Source organism: Branchiostoma floridae, chromosome 12 (genome assembly GCF_000003815.2).
Source record: "Branchiostoma floridae strain S238N-H82 chromosome 12, Bfl_VNyyK, whole genome shotgun sequence".
Lineage (NCBI taxonomy): Eukaryota > Metazoa > Chordata > Leptocardii > Amphioxiformes > Branchiostomatidae > Branchiostoma > Branchiostoma floridae.
Window position 1 is genome coordinate 10,699,011 of NC_049990.1, and position 21,361 is coordinate 10,720,371.

General features: G+C 38.7%; 1 protein-coding gene and 1 long non-coding RNA gene across 5 annotated transcripts; one reads left to right on the forward strand and one right to left on the reverse strand.

Moving 5' to 3' along the window:
- Window positions 1-163: 163 nt before the first annotated feature.
- On the reverse strand, window positions 164-1,902 carry LOC118428329. The gene is made up of 3 exons (XR_004832641.1): window positions 1,767-1,902; window positions 1,329-1,483; window positions 164-216 (listed from the first exon to the last, which is right to left on the reverse strand). It is a non-coding gene; the product is annotated as an uncharacterized LOC118428329 (long non-coding RNA).
- LOC118428327 (cullin-4A-like) lies at window positions 1,776-20,584 on the forward strand. Of its 4 annotated transcripts, XM_035838375.1 has the most exons (22): window positions 1,778-2,236; window positions 4,324-4,552; window positions 5,756-5,825; window positions 6,249-6,322; window positions 6,860-7,022; window positions 7,593-7,682; window positions 7,857-7,939; window positions 8,353-8,539; window positions 9,676-9,868; window positions 10,272-10,309; window positions 10,545-10,611; window positions 11,625-11,735; window positions 12,228-12,313; window positions 13,201-13,212; window positions 13,385-13,417; window positions 13,880-13,987; window positions 14,557-14,670; window positions 15,122-15,227; window positions 16,063-16,136; window positions 16,614-16,712; window positions 17,368-17,520; window positions 18,007-20,584. In XM_035838375.1, the coding sequence occupies exons 1-22, from the start codon at window positions 1,924-1,926 to the stop codon at window positions 18,100-18,102; spliced, it is 2,499 nt and encodes an 832-aa protein (XP_035694268.1). In that variant the 5' UTR covers window positions 1,778-1,923; the 3' UTR covers window positions 18,103-20,584. The 4 variants fall into 4 exon arrangements, with proteins under 4 accessions (XP_035694272.1, XP_035694268.1, XP_035694270.1 ...); XM_035838379.1 differs by lacking the exons at window positions 17,368-17,520; window positions 18,007-20,584 and adding an exon at window positions 17,255-17,317 and having other exon boundaries at window positions 1,776-2,236; XM_035838377.1 differs by lacking the exon at window positions 13,201-13,212.
- The last annotated feature ends 777 nt before the right edge of the window (window positions 20,585-21,361 follow it).

Consider the following 21,361-nt stretch of genomic DNA (forward strand, 5'->3'; position numbering starts at 1 on the left):
GGCAACAGTTGGTTTGGGCGTGGTGGGCGGTGGCGTTGTCATGGCGACACTAAGTGACCTCCCGACGACCTCTGCTAGTTGAGGCGTGATGACGACATGGATGAACAACACGGCAGCAAACAGTGACATGCCGTATAAAACGGTTCGCCGAATGAACATTTTAGGAACTGTGATCGTCGGACTTTCCTTCGTTTCCTTCACTTGGTAAGCTTATATCTGTGCCGGAGGAAAATACAATGAAATCATGGCTTAGTACAGGTGATAGCAAAATAATGTTGAAATTTCTCATCAACAGAACATTCTACAACTTAGACACACAGACGGTCCCTACCCTTTTTAAGACCATGGTAAGACCGCATCTGGAGTACGGAAACATCATTTGGGGGCCCCACTTCATCATGGACCAGATTAGGATTGAGAAAGTACAGAGAAGGGCAACAAAGCTAGTGAAGGACTTGAGAGACCTCCCGTACAGCAGCGAGACTTCAGCGACTTCGACTTCCATCTTTACAGTACAGACGACAGCGGGGGGATATGATCCAGGTCTACAAGTTCTTAACAGGCAAGGAGAGAGTTCAGGCAGACGCCTTTTTGAGAGGCGGAAAACATAACAACAAGAGGACACAGTCTAAAATTAAAGATTCCCCTTGCTAAATTGAGGGTGAGAGCGCAGGCTTTTAGCTCAAGAGTAGTAAAAAACTGGAACTCCCTGCCAGAGAAAGTGGTGAATAGTAGCACGGTGAACCAATTCAAAAACCAACTAGACTGAAACACTGGAGCCATCTGATGTATGAGCATGCCTAGCCGATGACCTGAAGTGACAAGATCAGTCCACTACAGGAGTCCACCCTTCCTCGACTGAAGATGGTATGCAGGCATAATTTTTGTATCGTACTTTGCCTGCCTCAGGGCTGATTACAGGCTACGGAACTGATGATGATGATGATAATAATGACTTTAAGTTTATGAATAGGGAATGGCTCGTACAGATGGAGTAATTTTCCCCAAAAAGGCGTAAATTCATACACTAAATATTGAAAGCAGGCATCCATAACAAGTTGAGTCTCTTTTTGTTTATTCACTACCCTGCTCACATAGTTTAACTGGTGTAACGTGTTATATTTACAGTAGAAGACATGTCTTTCAAGTGACAAAAGCACAAGGCCAGTATATAAAGATATAAAGCCTGAGCAACCATTCTCCCCATACATTGACAATACCCCAAAAGTCCTGTGACAGCAATGATAAAGCGTTAGCAAACATGACAGAAGAAGCCCTTGAAATTACCAAAACGGGACCCAGTAGTATATCTCTAAAGTATCGCTTACCAGTTCAAAGTTTCAGTGAAGCCAAGTCGTGGCAAACCAAAATGGATGAGCGAAAACTCCTGCCGCTTAACTCAGGATGCCAGACAAGATGGCGGTCTACTCATTAGTTCATCACAGCTGAGGAAAAGTTGCAGATTAGCACCTGCATGGTTGTCCTGGAATCGAATTGACATGAGAAGAATGCTCACGTTCAAATCTCCAGATCGTTGTTCTCCAATCCACACGCCCTGTAAACTTTGTTACAGGAGACATTCAGCTATGTAAAGTTGAACAGCTAGAATATTTGCAATTTTTTTCATGTTGCTGGTATGATTTTGTCACAACATTTAATCTGGTAGGTACAAGAAAAGTATCTCGAATGTAATATCGACCTGAAACACCACGCATCTGCTTGAAGATCAGGTTGGGCTGTCGCCAGGTCTTTGCCGCAGTGCTTACCCACAATGCCGCAGCACTATCCCAGCAGCCTCTGCGCACGGCAGCCATCTTGGAAATCTGCCTGCAACAAAGAATCGGGCCTGAAATCTTCAGAATTCGATAATTTCCCGTGTTAGCCTGAAAACTAGGCCGCTAGACGGTCTAATCGTGTGGTTATATGCCTTTTTCAAATGCAACGAGGAAGAAGGCATCCCACGACCAGCAGGACACGGAACGGAGCCAGAGAAAGCGGCGAGTATCCGGAGAGAACCGTCAAGGTTTGGCCGGCTTGAAGAGACACAAGCAGGAAGACTCTGATTTTTGTCACTCCGATCCTCATCATTCGAGCTCACAGATGGACGAATCGGTCAACAGTCGCAAGCCGAACTTCTCGGCTCTGGTTGGCAGTAATGGCCTGACGAATAGAGCATCTTCTCTGGCCAACAGCAAGCCTGGTACGGCCAAGAAACTGGTGATCAAAAATTTCAAAGGTAGGTCCAAGTTATGTAATAATAGACGTGCGAATCTGTGTCAAATGTCAGTAAACCAATCAACCCATAAGAGATTACCATAAAAAAAATGCTTATCACAAAACACAGACATGCCATACGCTTCACTGTCAGCATATGCATGCATGTCAACATGTTTTGATGGTGCCATTTCTTGTCCCAGTGTGAGCTATAGCTGGCTGTAGTTGTGGACGGTGTTTTGCTAGCCTGGCACACGGCACTAGATGTAAACAAATGCATGACGAAACAAAGTTGGACCGACAGTGTCCACATGTCCTGTCAGTGTACAGCTTTCATGACCAATAAAACTATGCATTCCTGTGATGGCATGTACCCAATAGGTTTTCATATGCCTTGTTTTATAAAGATAAACTACTGTGGCCAGTGTGTTACCATAATATCTACTGGGTACTGTGTAATGATCTCCAGAAACACCCTGTAGTTGCATACAGTTTTCCAGTATATCAAGAAGCTTCACTGATCCAACTGCAGAATATGCATCCACATGAATGTGGGCTTGAATTGGAAGAAGAAGAAAACACATGCCTAGGTCAAAGGTGAAGGCCCCTGAGACATAAACAAAACATGTCTGGAAATTGTTATGCAAAACAATCAACACAACATCAAGTACATGTATGGCCAAGACAAAAACTGTTTACGTCATGTCAGACTCCTTCACCTTTTAAAGTGTGCAGATCTGTGAAATGCAATGTTTCTGTGGTTTCCTTTTAATTTAAGTACATGTGCATCCTTATTATGGACAAGGCTGTGAAGTCTCATGTCTGACTGCTATGTTTTAGTATGATGACACGTCAATGATTAAATCATATCCACCAATTTATTCTGCTCTAGTATGCATTTATTATTTTAGACAAAAAACATCATCTCAAAACTACCCAGTTCTTATGTGTTTGATAATCAGAGATCAAGTTAGACCTGTACTAGTAAGTAGCATACTTAACATAGGTGAATAAGTATGATATTATAAGTAAGATAAGTAAATAAATTGTATGCATGTTGTGTTTTTTGTGACTGAGCTTCATCAATGCTCCAGTCAGTGCAAAATTCCAAATTGTCTATATGTTTTTGGACATTCGTTACATCAAAATTTTGGCAGTTTCAACTACACATGTACATTGTACAGCACTCATAGTCATATCCCACCTCATGTAGCTGACCATTGTAATGCAAAAGGCAAAAAAAAAACTTTATCTATGAAAATTTTTTAATCTGGGATTAAGCTAGCTTTATATTCCTGGTAATTCTTGATCTGTAGTAAATCATGTGTAGAATCTTTCAATAGAAGTAAGACTTGATATTTGTGCTACAGAGGTAAGTGAAACATAGCAGGTCAGGGAACAAAGTTTCATAATTGCACAAGCAAGTAACAGAACACCTAGATATTGTATTGTAATAAACTGACCGACAGAGGACATACACAATGCATATCCAGACATGTGTATCCAGACATAATCTAATTAAGACAAGAAATGTTTACAAATAAGGGGCCTTCACATTTGAACTTCACATACAAATCCTTTTTTCCACAGTCTCTTGTCTTTTGCGAGATGTCAAGTTTTTTTGCAACCCAGACAAATACGCAAAAGTCAGATCTTGTTTACAAATACAAATGCCAAAACAATCCAAACCTTGTTTACAAATGCAGAGACAGACGTATGAATTACTTCAAATATGTCAAACTTATCATAGGGTATCTTATTATAATGGCACATACACAAGGTACCCCTATTGTAAGTATGATCCACTCGCACCAGGAAGGGCCACTACTCTTTTCGATAAGTGCGGTGGGTACTTTAAGTTTAACATGCTCGAGGTGTTGCTCTCCCCAAACACAGGACGTCCATTTAACGTCCTATCCGAGGGACGGCCCTTACCAAAGCTAGGCACTGGTTTTTAATCTGAGTGAAGTGAGGACAGTCATGTAAAGTACCCCTTTCCCTAGGGCACACAATTTGTGACAGTTTCGAACCCAGGACCTCTCGGGTCTGAGCCCAAAGCACTGCCGATTCCAACACGCGATCTCACGTTTGATTTTTTACATCTTTTAGGTAAACCCAAGCTACACGATAACTACAAGGAGGAGACATGGATGAAGTTGCGGGGAGCGGTGGATGCCATCCACAAGAGCACCTCCATCAAGTACAGTCTGGAGGAGCTGTACCAGGCAGTGGAGAACATGTGTTCTCACAAGATGGCCGTCATGTTGTACGACTCGCTCAAGGTGGTGTGTGAGGAACACATCAAGCACCAGATCACACAGTTCAAGGGCAACCAGGGATATCCTTTTGGATGATTGTTACCTCAGGGAAGAAGGTTCACTCCAATAGGGGTACTTTTTGTGTGTTTGAATCATCAAATCAAAATTTTAATGTAAATGAAAATGTAATGCTGTATGACTTTTAGTATGCAGGTTAGCAGGTAGTTATTGAGGCCCCCCAAAACATGTTGGGGGATTTTAGGTCCCCTAGCAGTATTTTCAGGTATTGCAGCATTACCCCTTCATTCCTGAGTGTTTTTCAGTATGGTCCATGCAGAATGTTTTATAGCCATGCCCCACAAAATGTCCCTTTATTAAAAAATAAATAGACAGCCAAAATTGATAAAGAGAAAAAGGGATGGGAAGGATCACTAACAATAACATCCGTGATTGCTAAGGCTGTGGTGTGAAGAAATTTACAAAAATTAAAGATATTTTATTGATAAGATGTTTGAATAGAAAACTTTGATTTCATTTTCACTTTTTTGTCACATACCATCCATAGATAGGACTGGTGTGTAGGAAGGTAAACACAATTGCAAGGAAAGGGAAACAGAAACCAAATGAATTCATCATGCAATGACTTTTATTCCTGTTTCAATCTGAAAACTCAGAAGGAAAAATCTGTGAACTTTAGAACTATGCTATTTTTCCATTTTCTTGGTTTTTGTGGAGACCTTTTCACCATGAAATCACGATGCCTCGTTATTGTGCCGAATGTCAAAGAAATTGATGACTCATTTGACATTAACCAGGGCTACCTGAGGTCAATGACCTCATAAACACTGCAAGCAGAACTCCAAATAGCAGAAGTTAGACTTTGAATCCCAAAGTATATTTTGAGAGCTATGATTAGAATTTATCCATAAATTTATGTGAATTCTATGAAATCTAGATAAAATGTAAATAACAACTTTTCATAAATACTGCAGTTAGATTTTAACTTAGAACAACAAAATAGCAAAGGTTAGACTTTAAGTGCCAAATTTGGCAAAGTAGTTTTTTTAAGACAAATAAGTTTAGTTTATCCACACATTTATGTGAATTCTGTAAAATCCAGATAAAATGTAAATAAATGTAAGCTTTAAATCCTTTTGTACCATTTCACAGAATTTGATGCAGCATACAAATGTACATGTAGGTACAAGTGAGAATTTTTATAATGTATTTGGTACCAAAGTCATGTTTAGACTGATTGAAGTTGACCTTGACTGTTGCCCTACTGATGAGTTGGACAGTGTTTTGTTCCTGAGGAAGATCAACAAATGTTGGCAGGACCACTGTAGACAAATGGTAAGTATATCTTCATCTGAAACTGTGTATATGCAGATATTATTACAGAGAATACTGTAAAAGCAGAAATTTTCATGGTGGTTTTATGTTTGAGGTTTTCGCATTGCAAATTTACCGCGAACTTAAAACTACTGTACTGGGAGCATTTTTCCATGGCAGGAAGAAACTACAGTGCATGGTGCTACCGCGAACTTAAAACCACCATGAACAGTCTTTTTTCTTGCTACCGTGAAATTAAATCCCCATGAATTTAAATGCATTTACAATGTTACACTTTGTTTTCATTCAAAATGTATTAAAGATATGTCTTCATATAAGTTGTGTTTACAACAATCATCTACTGTTGCAGTTATTATAATGATTCACTTACTAATAGTAATAGGCCTTTGGTGTATGATAACAAATATGTTTTGTCTCTTACAGATTATGATCCGTAGTATCTTCCTGTTCCTGGATAGAACCTATGTATTACAGAACTCCATGGTGTCATCTCTTTGGTAAGTCTGTTTATGTAATCAATCTACAAATAGATGGTAACTTGTGCTTTTTGTACTATTAGCATTATAAGTCCAGTGTTCTTACCAGATTTATTTTTCAAGGTGTAGGGGTACCTTAGTGCAGCAAAGCCATGTGGTAAGAGATGCAGGCATGAGCATTGTAAAGGGTCTTGAAGAATCCTCCCCCTGAAAATGTTTGTATCTCTAACATCAGAAACACTGTTTCCTGCATTTTCAAGGCCTAATTTAGTGAAATAGAGCCAACGTTTTTTTTACATTCCTTACAAAACAACTGAAAAGTCCCTTTCGCTAGCTGAAATACAGCATAGGGGCCCAAAATCACAGCATGGGAGCCCAAATCACAACGTAGGGGCCCAAATCACAGCTTAAGGGATCCAAATTACAGCGTTGGGGCCCCCTATGCTGAAAAGGCCTGGCGAGAACACCGAGGTCAAATTCCAATTGTGAATGACACTGACATTTACACATAATTGTGACTTATTTGCCTCTAACTTGTGTTCCTTTGTACTTCTTCAGGGACATGGGTCTGGACCTGTTCCGTCAGCACATCATCAGCGACACGTCCGTGCAGACTAAGACAGTTGACGGACTCCTGCTTCTCATCGAGAGGGAGCGCAACGGGGAGATGGTGGACCGCAGCCTGCTCAAGAGCCTGCTGGGAATGTTGTCAGACCTACAGGTACGTTTGTTTTATTATATGTATCTATTTGTTGTTTAGATCAGGCACGTGGCCCATATCAACGCATTTTATATGGCACACAAAATGGCTACAGCTGATACCTACATCATAAATGAAATTAGTACATACATCATACAGATTCCTGGCTGTAGCATTTTTTTGCACATGGCGAGTTGTCTACTTTTTTAAATAATTGAAGTATTGTCTGTTGCATCTCTGTGTGTCTGTCTGTGTTTCAGAATATTTATGGTAAGCATAACTTAAGAATTTCTGGATGACATTTGGTATGTGGGTAGGTGTGGGGAAAATGAAGGTCGATTTGGGGTCTCCTGACAGCTATCCTAGTTTGTCCTAGACTGTAGACATTCTAAGGTTATAATGTTTTTAAGGTAGATTCCCTTAAAACATGTCCAAGCTGGGGCTGACCCTGGGGTAGAAACCCTGCCCACATGCCCACAGAATTTGATCTATATGGAAAGCAGGATGATTGCCAATCACATATGGCACATTTTGTACTTGTTATAGAGACATACATATGTGTAGCTTTAAGTGATTTCTTTTGCAATTTAGATTTACAAGGAGGCCTTTGAGGTACGTTTTCTGCAAGAGACAGAGAGATTGTACGCGGCTGAGGGACAGAGACTTATGCAGGAGAGAGAGGTCAGTACATTCAACATACAGATGCGCAGTACTAATAAAATGTTAGTTTGTGGTCATAATTGTGAGATTTAATTCTGGAAAGTTATTGTGTACATTGTGTTAATGGAATAACAAAAACCGTTTCGTAGTCGTAAGAAGCCAAAATAGCAGTGTTTGCCTATTTTCCCCTCCCAGATTGCAGAGTACCTTCACCATGTGGATAAGAGACTAGAAGAGGAACAGGACAGACTGATGTTCTACATGGACCAGAGCACACAGTCAGTACTGCTTTGTATAACTTCAGCATGTACATGTAGTATCACAAGATTGTATGGTATAGCATCAGGAGAACAATGAAAACAGGGCAGGCCTAGGGCTGAGGGAAAACTCGAATCTGATAATTTCCACCCATTAAAACCTTGTTTACAGGCTTTCTCCTCTGGCCCTGTTTTCATATTCCAATCTCAGTTGTTGAAAATTAACATGTACTTCTGATAAGAATGGTAATTCTAAAGATAATAATACGCCTTATTTTGCTAGAGGATGCAGAGGGCAACCTGAGCCCTGATGCTATTGCTGCACTGGCTGTGGATGGACGTGGACAAGACTTGTAACCGACTACCCCACACATGCAGATGATGTTGATTTTGATCAAATTGTTTAACGATGATGTATTGTTTTTTTTGTACAGGAAGCCACTAGTGTCATGTGTAGAGAAACAGCTGTTAGGGGAACACCTGGTGAACATCCTACAGAAGGGACTGCACCAGCTGCTGGATGAGAACAGAACAGATGACCTGAAGCTGCTGTACAACCTGTTCTCTAGAGTCAAGGCTGGGCTGGAGACTCTGTGTCAGCACTGGGGAGACTACATCAAAGTAAGGACATCAAATTTCACCTCAAAACACTATAGATACAACATTTATCATTCTAATGCAGAACTGTTGGATGTTTTGTTGTAGCAAGTTTTATTGGACTCGGGAGTCTCCTCTAGACACAGTTGTTACTCCCATGAAAATGGAGATATGATTTTCAGTCTGAGTGTTGCTTTTTGTTTGTCTTGGTCAGTTGGCGTATGTCCATAGTTATTTGAATATTGTAGAGTGACAAAATGTGAGACAAAAGATGGTGTAGCCAGAGACTGACAGCATTGAAAGATCTGCATGGCCCAGTCCAGAGTTGTATAGGCAGAAAATCCATTGACAGAATTAGCAAGGAATTCAAAAATGAATACGACAAAACAAAAAATTCACAAAAACTAAGAAAGTATTTCACAATAGCACATACATGTATATGAGATCTTCGATTCCTAGTTATACATGTACTTTGAATCAAATTATTAACTAATTTTTTAACCACCATTCTTCAGTCTATCTTGTTTTGGCCTGGGTCCAAAGTTGTATAGGCAGAAAAATGTATATTTCATAATTAGCGAAAAATTCATATAATGAAAAAAATAAAAATTCACAGAAGCTAAAAGCAAGTATTTTACTGAATTGTATGTACATTAGGGCTGGGTACCGGTACAGAAAATTCAGGTCCAGGTCCGGTTCAGGTCCAGAGGATCAGGTCCAGGTCCGGACCTGAACCTGGACCTGATTCAGTATGACTCATATCAAGCGTCTATTTCACTAAAAAGAAATCTGTTTGGTGGAGTATTAGACTCATACTGGCGTTTTAAAATCCTACAAAGCTAACTGCACCTGTACGATTGGCTGTAAAACTTGGTAGAAATTACTATAAACTCTACTCTACTTCACTCTTGTTATTTTCTTCCACCTGCAAGCGCCAAAACGTGAGAATGCCTGATGAAATAATCTGTTAGTTTTCTAATCGGTCCAACATCCGGTCCACCTAATTTTTTCAGGTCCGGTTTTTCTGGACCGGTCCAATAAGAAAAACCGGTTTTGTACCGGTACGCTGTACCGATACCCAGCCCTAATGTACATGTATAAGATTGTCAATTTCTTATGTTAAGAAAGGTTAAACGATATTTGTTTCCATTGTTCTTCAGGCTTTTGGCTCCACAATAGTCATCAACCCAGAGAAGGACAAGACAATGGTGCAGGAACTGTTAGACTTCAAGGACAAGGTGGACAACATCCTCCAGAGCTGCTTCTCAAGTAACGAGAAGTTCATCAACACCATGAAGGAGTCTTTTGAGACGTTCATCAACAAGAGACTGAACAAACCTGCAGAGTTGATAGGTAAGGAGCCAGGGTTAACCTTGTTTATGCTGCCTAACACCAATAGAGCATTGGTAGGAAAGGGGTTACTGTAGTGTGCTAAAGGTTAATAGCACTCAGGCAAGGCTGATTCCAGGACCTGCCCCTCTGTTTTGGGATGGACTTTCATCATGTCCATCCAGAAAAATATGAACTTCATGACATTAAGCTTATGAAAATCTTAGCCTTAAATGTTAACGATAATGGCATATTTAACATCAAAATAAACAATTTGGGTTCCCAAACAATGAGTGGGACGGAAAGATCTAAAGCTGGAGACGGCAGGACTTGAAATACATGTATAACCTTGATACGCAGTTTAATGCAGGTAAAATTGTAGCTGTTAAGAAAAACAACTCTAACAAGACTTAAATCTGTTTTTCAGCAAAGTATGTTGATTCCAAGCTGAGAGCAGGAAATAAGGTGAGTCAGGCCTCTTTTATCAAGCAACGTAAAATGATTTCAAAATGGTAACTGGGCATAACATACCAACACCAAGTTTGGTCTCCCTTGGCTTCTTTTCCCTTTAGTTGGGTCCCAGATTACCAACTTAGAGGCAATAGTGTCTGGGTGCAGAAAATGGACTTCTTAGTCTTAACACACTATGGACACCTTCAAGTTAGAAAAAAATGTCAAACTTTTTTATTTGTTCCCACAGGAAGCTACAGAGGAGGAGTTGGAGAGAATGTTAGACAAGATCATGGTTCTCTTTAGATTTATACATGGTGAGTTGTATGTTGTTGTTTTTTCATGCAAAAAAGTAGTGAATATCAGACTTCTGCAGATGACTTCACAGCCATCATGCAGGATGGTTGAACCTGAAAGAGTCAGGCCTAGGGTTGTATACCTAAATTTTTGGTACAGGTGCAGATACAGGTACAGAGATTTTGGTACATGTCCAGACCTGAACCCGTACCTGAACCATTAGACAAAGTAACATGTGGTTTTCAATGATTACAGTAACATAAACAGTTTGCAGAATGTTCAATCAGACTTTTGTACTCATGTCTTTGCATGTTTGCATGATAAATACTGTGTTAACTTTATACATGTAATTACAAGTACGAGGGGCGTGCAATAAGTAATGGTCCTGACCCACTTCCAGTTGTCTGATCTAAATGAAATTTTGTATGTGTAATAATTCATATCTCTATGGGTTATGTTGCAAAAGACAGCTCTGAACTAATTGTGGTTTCTGATTTACTGGTGTTTGAACTTAGTCAGGTGCGAAATGGACCAGGTGTGAAATGGAACCAGTTGAGTGTCGCGCAGTGATCCGGTTTTTGTATTTGAAAGGACGCACACCAAAGAAGACTTTTGATGAAATAAATGAAACTTATGGTGATGATGCCCCATCATATGACCTTGTAAAACGCTGGCATCCTGAATTCAAACGTGGCTGGAAGTCTGTGGAAACAGCTCCCAGACCTGGTCGTCCCTCTTGTGCCATTGATGAGGCATCAGTTGGAGGACCAACCTGGGGTGTCCTACAAAATCGGTGTCCAGAGCTGCATCAAACGATGGGAGAAATGCATAACTCTGGGTGATTCCTATGAAGAGAAAGACTAATAACTGTGCCAAGTTTCATTAATCTACTGCTATGGGAAATGGGTCAGGACCATTACTAATTGCACGCCCCTCGTACAAATTCAAATTCATCTAGCAACAAGAATTTGACAAAATCAGAAAGAAAGCCCAGAAATTGTCAAAAACTGACACCATGTACTTACTTCTCCAGGTAAGGATGTGTTTGAAGCCTTCTACAAGAAAGACCTGGCCAAGAGGTTGTTGGTGGGGAAGAGTGCATCTGTAGATGCTGAGAAGTCCATGCTCTCCAAACTCAAGCAAGGTATACAAGTGTACTTATTGTTATCATTTCTGTATCATAACTATCTATAAGTATATTCTGGGCAAAAAAAAACTTTGGTAATGTAGGAATATTCATGTTACCATTCATTTTCAATTTGCAAATACATGTCAGGATGGGGTTTATTATTCTACTGGTAGAGATTGCAATCATATCATGTAGTCGCTCTTAACAGAGACTCCAACATACATTTTGTTTTTGCTGATACAATACATGTAGGTGGTTGTACTGAAAGGATTGGTGATTGTACTAACAGAATTGCTGATTGAACTGAGATATTTCTATTGCAATCTCTGTCGACAAAGACTCCAATTGCGATCTCAACTGTCGGGTAGAATCTTTGATTTTACCCAATCACAAGATCTATACATCAGGTTATGTTTAGGCTTCACCTTTCTTATTCTTTGATAAGGAAGACATAAATGTATGTTAAATACCTTTGAATCTAATTCTACCATTATGTTAACTGTACAGAATGTGGAGGTGCCTTCACCAGTAAGCTGGAGGGCATGTTTAAGGACATGGAGCTGTCCAGAGACATCATGGTTCACTTCAAACAGGTGGGCAACTTTTGAAATTGTTCAGAGCAAGGTCATCAGACCACTGTACTTTGAGGCAATGAACTAAGATGTTGGAAATAATTTTACAAGGAAAATGCGGTGAACATTTGTTTTGAAGGCTGATAAGTTATAGACAGGAGGGAAACAGTTGTCATCAAGAGAGTTCCATAATTTGGCTGTCCGGGAAAAAAACTGTTACTGTAGAAGAACTTGGAAACTACTTTAACTAGTATAAGAAAAATGGAATAAGAAAAACACTATGTGTCTGCTGTGAATCAAGTTAGTAGGTTGTTGAAAAATAAGGCCTGCACATTATAAGCAGGGTTCCTTTAAGTTTTTTTGTCCCACTCATTATTTTGGAGCCCATGATGCTGAATTTCGTTATTAAATCTGTTATTTCATTCTTTAAGAAAAGTTAGTTGCCAGTTGTCCTGAAGTTGAAATATTTTTGACTGATGAGAATTTTTTTCTGTCCCGACGAGCAAATTTCTGTCCCAGGATAGAGGGATGGGTCCTGGACAATGATAACACAACCTAAAACTTAAGAATTTCACCTAACCAATGTTTTGGCAGCTTGTCAACTGCCCTCAGTTGAGAAATAGTGCCTTGCTCTGTTAAATGGCAGTGTTCATTATGAATAATCATTCCCTGATAAAAAATACATGTAGGAGATGGTTAAGAATCTAAAGCATTTGTGAGGTAAAAACTATTTCATTTTTAGGTCGTGCTACAAGAACCTTGTTATAAGAGTATTAAATTTTCTAGCTTTTTTATTGCCAGTCTCTTTGCATGTACTTCAGCATTGTACTTATTATTGTAGAAACTCTCTCACATCCCAACCTATCAAACTCCACTGTTGTTTTACATATTCTGACGTCACTTTAAAGTTTTTGCTCTATGTGAGTACATTGGCACACCTGCCATGTTTCAGTACCTTTCTGATTTCAGCTGAGCTTTCCAAGTTTGTACTATTTCCATTTCTTTATTTTTACCTCCTGTGTATGTACATGTATGGTGTTTTCCTCTGTGTGTGTGTTTCTATGTGTTGGCCTGTCATTCTTCATGGACAAGTATGCTCAACACAAGGCAAAAGGTGTTGACGAGGTATGTTATAGAAAGCATAGTGAGCTAATGTGTGTACAAACTCAGATTCTAAATTGTCGCCTTTTGATATCTGGGGTTTTGATAACGTTCACAGCATACGGTAAAGACTTGCACAGTGGTTTTAGATTTTTAACAGTTCCTCAGGTGATCTTTCCAGTGCAAAGGCACAAATATGTTTCAACTGCAAAGTTAGAACAGTGAAAAAATTTTTTCCCACTGCAACATAAAACCACTGTAAAATTAGATTATGTACATATGGATTGTTACACAGATTTTGGCAACACCTGGCATAGTACAGAGCTTTTATTATGATAGCACAGTTTCCTCTTTTATCATGAAATCAAAATAAGTTTTCAGAGACTACAAGAGTTAGGACTTTGGGAAAGCATTTTTCACAGGAGAAAAATTGTATAGTGTAATCAAGACCACATGATTTATAATTATGTTTTATCTGTTTTGCAGCACATCCAGCATCAGAAAGACTCCATAAGCATAGACCTGACAGTGAACATCCTGACTATGGGGTACTGGCCCACATACATCCCTATGGAGGTGCATCTCCCACCTGAGGTAAGAACACCCAAAATGAAGACCACTGTTGCTTGCATCATAATGCTTAATGGTTACTCATGACCATAGTTTGTTCAAAACCCAGAAGTTTGGGTGCAAAAATAAAACATGGAAAGCCACCAGGGGGTCCAAAGTTTATGTACTGCTCAAGGACCATGGATTCTTAGTCCTAGTGAAATGTAGATTTTGTTACAAACAAATGTAAAACACGACAAAACTATCACTGGAATGAATTGGGAAATTCGACTTACCTCAGAGTTTGGGGCGGAACTCCATAAACCTTGGTTACCGAATGGACCCATCTATAGTGCTACTCCCTGCATATGACAGACATCGTACAGGCGTGACTTTGGTGATACATGTAAGTGCCATATAAGTGCCGGACAACCAATCTCGTCACTCTGTTCAAGTTCAGTCCTTAGAGTCGCCTCTTATTTTGCAAAGAAATCTGTCTCTGAATCTAGGATTGATAACTATACAACTATCTGCAATGACAATTTGATGGCATGTGAAAGACACAGGTACTATACAGAACATCTGAAATAATGAATGTTTATTTATTTCCTTAGATGGTGAGGTACCAGGAGATCTTTAAGTCTTTCTACCTGGCCAAACACAGCGGTCGGAAGCTACAGTGGCAGCCGACCCTCGGGCACTGCGTTCTCAGGGCTGACTTCAGAGCGGTGGGTGTTGTTTACTTTAGATATAACAAGCTGATATAACACTCTCAAGATTGTAAACTGCCTTATGTCTACAGTTCTTTTAATTAGAGGTGACTCTGTAATAAAAATCTGCTGTCCGTAGTAATTTTGCAGATACAACTTTGTGAGTCAAAATAGCTTTAAGGCAGATACTGTAGATTGAGTTATTTCCACTAGTACTTCATTTTACAGTAGAAGGGGAAGCAAGGTTTTGTGATGTTTTGAAGTTTGTGTTTGAAACTATATGTAGTACTATACAACGGAAATGCATATTAATAGCGTGGTGAATTTGCAGGGGATTGGTCACTACGAAAAATGCAAATATAAAGCCATGGCAAATATTTCTAGATTTACAGTGTCTTGAACAGTTTCTTCCATTTGTAGAAAATTGCAATTGTCAACCCTGATTATATTATGTGCTGTACTGTTTCAGGGTAAGAAAGAGCTGCAGGTGTCCCTGTTCCAGTCCCTGGTGCTCATCATGTTCAATGATGGGGATGACTTCACTACCGAGTACATCAAACAGTACACAGGCATCGGTCAGTCAAAACTTTACCGCTGTAGCTTTATTATCTTGATAGAACATAGTAAAATTTGTTTTGTTTCACATAGCCGTTACATCGCCTTTAGGTAAAGCACTCCGGTTTTCTGCAGAAAGTATAACCTGTGTAAGACTGGACTGTAAAGTCACACTGGGATAGGCCCCTTCTGTTTTTGAAAAGTGTAGTCAGTTCAATATTGTGTTCAATGTGTGGCTCTCCTCAAGTAAGGGACATCTGGCTTTACTTTGTGCTAGAATGTTCTCTGTACAATGATATGCGTAATAGCCTTGTTAATGTTAAACGTGTAAAAGAGAAATATACACACCTAACAAAGGTAGACCTGTTTAAATATCTGATGACATCAACTAACTATGACGTATTGGAAGAACTGTGTAAGTTCGTTTACTCATGTTTTAAGAGGAGGGGCGAAGCTTATAGAAAATAGGTATGATTAGGATATATCATTGTTTACCTATTGTTATTAACTTTATATCAAACTTAATGCATTTAGCCCCATTGGGGCATGAACATGCAATAAACATCATTGTCATTGCCATTGTCAATATGAGAGGACGTCCCCCACCAAAGCTAGGGAATGAGGAAATAGGTGTGAAGTGTGTTCCCGATGGCACAACATTGGGGCCTGCTAGGGATTTGAGCCCAGAGACTTTAAATCAGCAACCCTGACCACAAGATCACCTTGCCTATTCTTGGACATGTCTCTCCTTGGTGCTGAATTCTATGTTGCACAATGAATTGTTGATGACCATAACTACAAGACCAATTTGCCATGTGGAGGGAATTCACTCCTATTTTATGCTGATTTTTACAGAGGATGGGGAGTTGAGGAGAACGTTACAGTCGTTAGCATGTGGGAAAGCCAGGGTCATCATCAAAACCCCGAAGGTTGGTGTCAGTTATGATATTTACAACACAAATATGTATATATGGATTGTAAGGCAGGTGTCAGTTATGATATTTACAACACAAATATGTATATATATATATGGATTGTAAGGCAAATTGTACCACACCCAACATACATGTTAAAAGTTGACCTTTTTCAGTCAGAGACAATCCAGCCACAGAAGATCTGTCCAGGACAGTATATGTGACTTTGTAAAAGTTGTGACAGACTGTACTTGGATTTGATTGTGTATATATACATCATACATTTCCAGAGACTTTAAGCTACATGTACATGTACTTCTACTTAATGCACTGCAATCCTTGTTTCGTTTTATAATATTACTGTGTATCAACTCCAGAAAGAATAGAATGTTCATGCAATTTTGTAATTTTGATAGAGATCTAACTAACCAAAAAACAAAATTAATCCTTTATCAAAGTTGAGATGTTTTTTGTGTTTGTTGTTCATTGCAGGGGAAGGATGTTGAGGATGGAGATCAGTTCACCTTCAACAACGACTTCAAACACAAACTGTACAGGATCAAGATTAACCAGATTCAGATGAAAGAAACGGTCAGAACCATGGGTTTACTGTTGCCATGGAAACAAAGATCTGCACGTTTTGAAATAAACAGTCATATTTTCCATGTAGTTTTCTGTATGCATATTTTTAGGGTTTTGAAAGGGCCCTGTCAAAAGTTTATTGTATTCTGTATTGTGGATGTTTGTTTCATCAACAAAATTCAGTTTTATGCATCAGTATTAGTCTTCCACCTGTTGATTGAGATTGATTGATTGATTAGTCACCTATGCAATAGCTGAGTGGGTAGCCTTGCATTCGGTAGCTCATGAGTTCGATCCCAGCCGAGTCATACCAAAGACTTCAAAAATGGTACATGCTGCTTTCTCTGCTTAGCACTCAGCACTAATGACGAAGAGTATGGGAGTTAAACACACATTGCTACTAGCGGACTAGTGTAGTGGCTTGCACAAATGTGTGACCCTCGGGCTACAGAAATGGGGATGGGAGCCACTCCTAAGCATCTGTTACAGATGTACGGGCAACTTTTCTTTGATTGGTTGTTTGATTGATTGTGTTATGTTTTCCCTCACAGCAAGAGGAGAATGCGAACACGACAGAGAGAGTGTTCCAGATTGATTGATTGATTGATTGATTGATTGATTGATAAAGATTAATTGATTGATTGTGTTATGTTTCCCCTTACAGCAAGAGGAGAATGTGAACACAACAGAGAGAGTGTTCCAGGACAGACAGTACCAGATCGATGCTGCCATTGTCCGCATCATGAAGACCAGAAAGACCCTGACTCACACACTTCTGGTGTCTGAACTGTACAACCAGCTCAAATTCCCAGTCAAGGTTGGTTTTTCCAAAAAAAGTCTCTTTTTTCTATATCAGGAGTTAGAACTGTTATTTTTACATCACTGTAAGGAGGTTTTGTTGTTCAGTGTCTGTTTAATTGCTTGTGAATCCCTAGTTATTTGATTGCAGTAGGTTGATTAAGGCAGGTCAGAAACATTGACAGGAAGTTAGGTCAAAGGTCCCAGAATAGGTTATCTCATTTCCTGTTTTCATTTTCCTGCTATATGCATGTCTGTTGCTTTTTGAGAGCCAGTGGGAAAGTGTCTTTGACGGAATCAGTAAGAAATACAACATAATGTTTTAATGAATAAAACAGCTATAATTTTCCAAGTATGTTTCCTGTTATGACTAAAAAAAATTCTTTGATTTCATCTGTTAAAACACTTTTTCATGTTTTCATACATTGTACTTGGCCTCAAGTAGTCACACATCTTAGTTTGTCATTGTAATGATGTATTTGTTTGTGTTGTTGTTGTTTTCTAGCCTGCAGACCTGAAGAAGAGAATCGAGAGTCTTATTGATAGAGATTACATGGAGAGGGACAAGGAAAACTCCAACCAGTACCATTATGTAGCATAGTTAGGCTCCAGTACACCAGTAGGGTTCCACATATCATACATTTATTCTGCAAAACAGCCAGGGCCAAGTATCTGGGATGCCATAGCAAGTCTTACATTGTACATTGTTGTATCTGTCACTTAGGGCTCTGTCACATACATTGTATGATAGCTTTATGGCAGTGAGCGGAGCATATTATTGAGATAATTGCTGATGTGTCTGAATTCAGCTGTATTTTGATGGAAATATCTGTCATAATTCCTTCACGAAGATCAGTCCTGTCATCATCACAGAAGAATAAGATTGTATGATGAATGTGACATTGCCTTTTATCAACTAATTGCCTGATAGACTGTTAAAAATAATCTGCTGTTCCAAGATTTGTGACAGAATTAGACACATGATAGAACCCCCATGAAACAATGGTTTTATTGAATGGCAATAATTTTGAGTAGTGGGGGGGGGGGGGATTCTATTCTTTATCTTGTAGCCAAGACCCAAGTAAACTGAAAGCCAAACTTTTGCCCTGTTTTGTTGGTAAGCAAATAAACTTTGTCAACACCATAACTGCTTCCAAATCCATTAAAGAAACTGAAACATGTACAGTGTGCTTTGAACCATCCTTTGTTTTTGAAGGTTTTTCTAGTGCAAAAATGTTCCGACTGTCAAAGCAAGAAGAAGCAAGATGAAGGTTTGTGACATGTATGTGATTTACAAGGCATCATCCTTATTAAAGTCTGTTCATTTTTCATTCCATTAATTTCATTTTAAATGTTTCATTATACATTGCACATGCGCAATACAGAGTACCATGTTTTGTATAGTATTATCCCCTGAAATACCAGTGGCCACAAGGCTTGTGTTCCATCCAGGCTATAGTAGAGTTTTCTACCTCACAAACACACCAGAAACAGATCCCTGTGTCTAATTCTGTTCATAATCAATCAGGCAACATCGTCTTTTTTCTTTGGTTCTCTGACGTTTTTAAGAAAGGATAATGTAACAATTTAGTAACTACTCAGCATAGAAAGAAAAAAGCCTTGTACCTGATTGTGTTTACTCCCCGAACCAGTACAAAGTTCAAAGTACAAACTTTTCCATCAGACTTTGTCTTCATGGTAAATCCTAGTCCATACTTTTTCTTTGTTAAAAATCGAAGAATCAACAATTAAGATTGGTGTTGTCCTTGAATTATGAGGTAAATCATGTCCACATCCCTTACATACATTTTGTATTCTCTGTATTTCATATGACAACATTTTTAAACACAACGACATGTAAACATATGTAGCTCTGTACCTTTTGTACGATAAGAGATGCAAGGAAATGAATGTGATTCAAGCTTCTTGTCGAATATCTGCTTTGTTGTTGCCTTTTCAGTAGATGAATAACATCATAGTTAACTCTTGGTCATGGAGTACATATAAAATGTATGTTAAGAAATTCTGTACTACATGGCCAAAGAGTCATGTCATTTTCCATTTGTCATCAAAAACAGCCATTTTTCACAAGCTGTCTTCTTCATATTTAAGGAAATTGCTTTTCTTTGCTACAAGAGAGAGAGAGAGAGATGTGTGCTTTGGAAAATGCTGTAATATTTCATACTTACTCATGTCACAATATCTTACATGATTGCAGATCACAGTTTATAATCATGAACAATTTGTAGCTGATATCCCCAATTGCCCTCCTTGTTTCATTGTTCCTAGATTGTTCTTTATCCTCATTGTTTTAAATTTCTCACCCTGAGAAAATAAAGAATATCTGCCAGTAATATTTAACACATGTTAAGTAAAAGATACTGTGTACAGGAAATGATATGAGGCAATGTATAAAGAATACAAGCTGTAATGTCCACCAATAAGAATGTATCTATTTCATGCAAAAAACAACATACTGTTTGCCATATATTTCCCATAATCTTTGAAAAATATTCACTCATTCTGAAAAAGTTGCTAACACTCCCTTGTATATGATGATTTTGGATACTTGGTTATTGTACTCCAGTACTGAACTGTGCAGTTTTGGACTTCAAATATTTTGCTTTCATAACAGAAGAATGTTGTTGCTAACCTGAATTGGTCAGTTTTAAGGAAATATGCAATGAATTAACTGGAATTAATTCTTGAAACCAGATACAATACAGAACTTGAGATGTGAAGGTTTGGGGATACATGTACAAGAAAGCATGTAAGGTTATAACCTATGCACAACATGCTGTTATTTACCTAACTGTACTACCTAAACTTTTCTCCCCCTCAACAGCCCTATACTTTCCCACCATGACCTAAAGATTACATGTATAATACTGGTTGACGTTTGCCTTTGTGAAAAAATGTAGTATAAAGCACTAAGAGAAAAAAAAGAACTGCTACTAAGTTATCACTGTGTGCTAGGATTGTTGACTTCTTGTTGGTGGATTCCTTTGTTAAGGAAAGGTAATGTTTGTTTCATGGTAACCTGTCAAAATGTATGAAATAATAAAGAGTACATGTATGTTAAAGATCCCTGATTAGCTTTATCAGGTTAATTGATGGTCAAAGGAATTCTAGTATAATTTTTTTTTGTTCTTGAGAAAATTATGTGTCCGACATTTTAGTAATTCCTCAGTAGCCTATGTGGTGAAGGTAAATATTCTCTCGGTTGTTTCACAAATACATAACTTCAAATAATTATGTGACTTTGCAAAGGAGAGAGGCACAGACATTCATTTCCCAAAAACAACCGTTGTAATTGATTTCAACTCGGAAGTATATTTTCGATATGAAAAATACTTCATAACACTACATAAGAATAACACTACATAAGATTTCATACACCTTTTCTAATTAAGTCCACCGTCACACCACATTTATAATGAGCACACACATACCCAATGTTGTCAGAAAAAGTGCATATCAACACAAACAAGTATGACATTTCTATGATGTCATATTTCCGCTCATTACGGAAATTAGGTCCTTGCATGTCATAATTGTGTGTAAAAATGTTCAACTTCCTCATTTACAACGTATGAATCCCTGACGTTATACACCTTTCTCATGTGGCGGACATGATATATCGAAAAAAGGCCAATGTGGCAAACAGAAGACTATCCATCATAATTATCAGTCCAACCAATTATAGCATTGCAACTAGCAAAGCGACCAATGACAGAATGGTTGCATGTCTATCAAATAAGTTGCATTATCATGTTTTGATTTTGCAACTCTACACTACTCTAAATTGCTACATCTTTTCTGTGCATAACACTGCAATTTTGTAACTATGAGCACCCGGC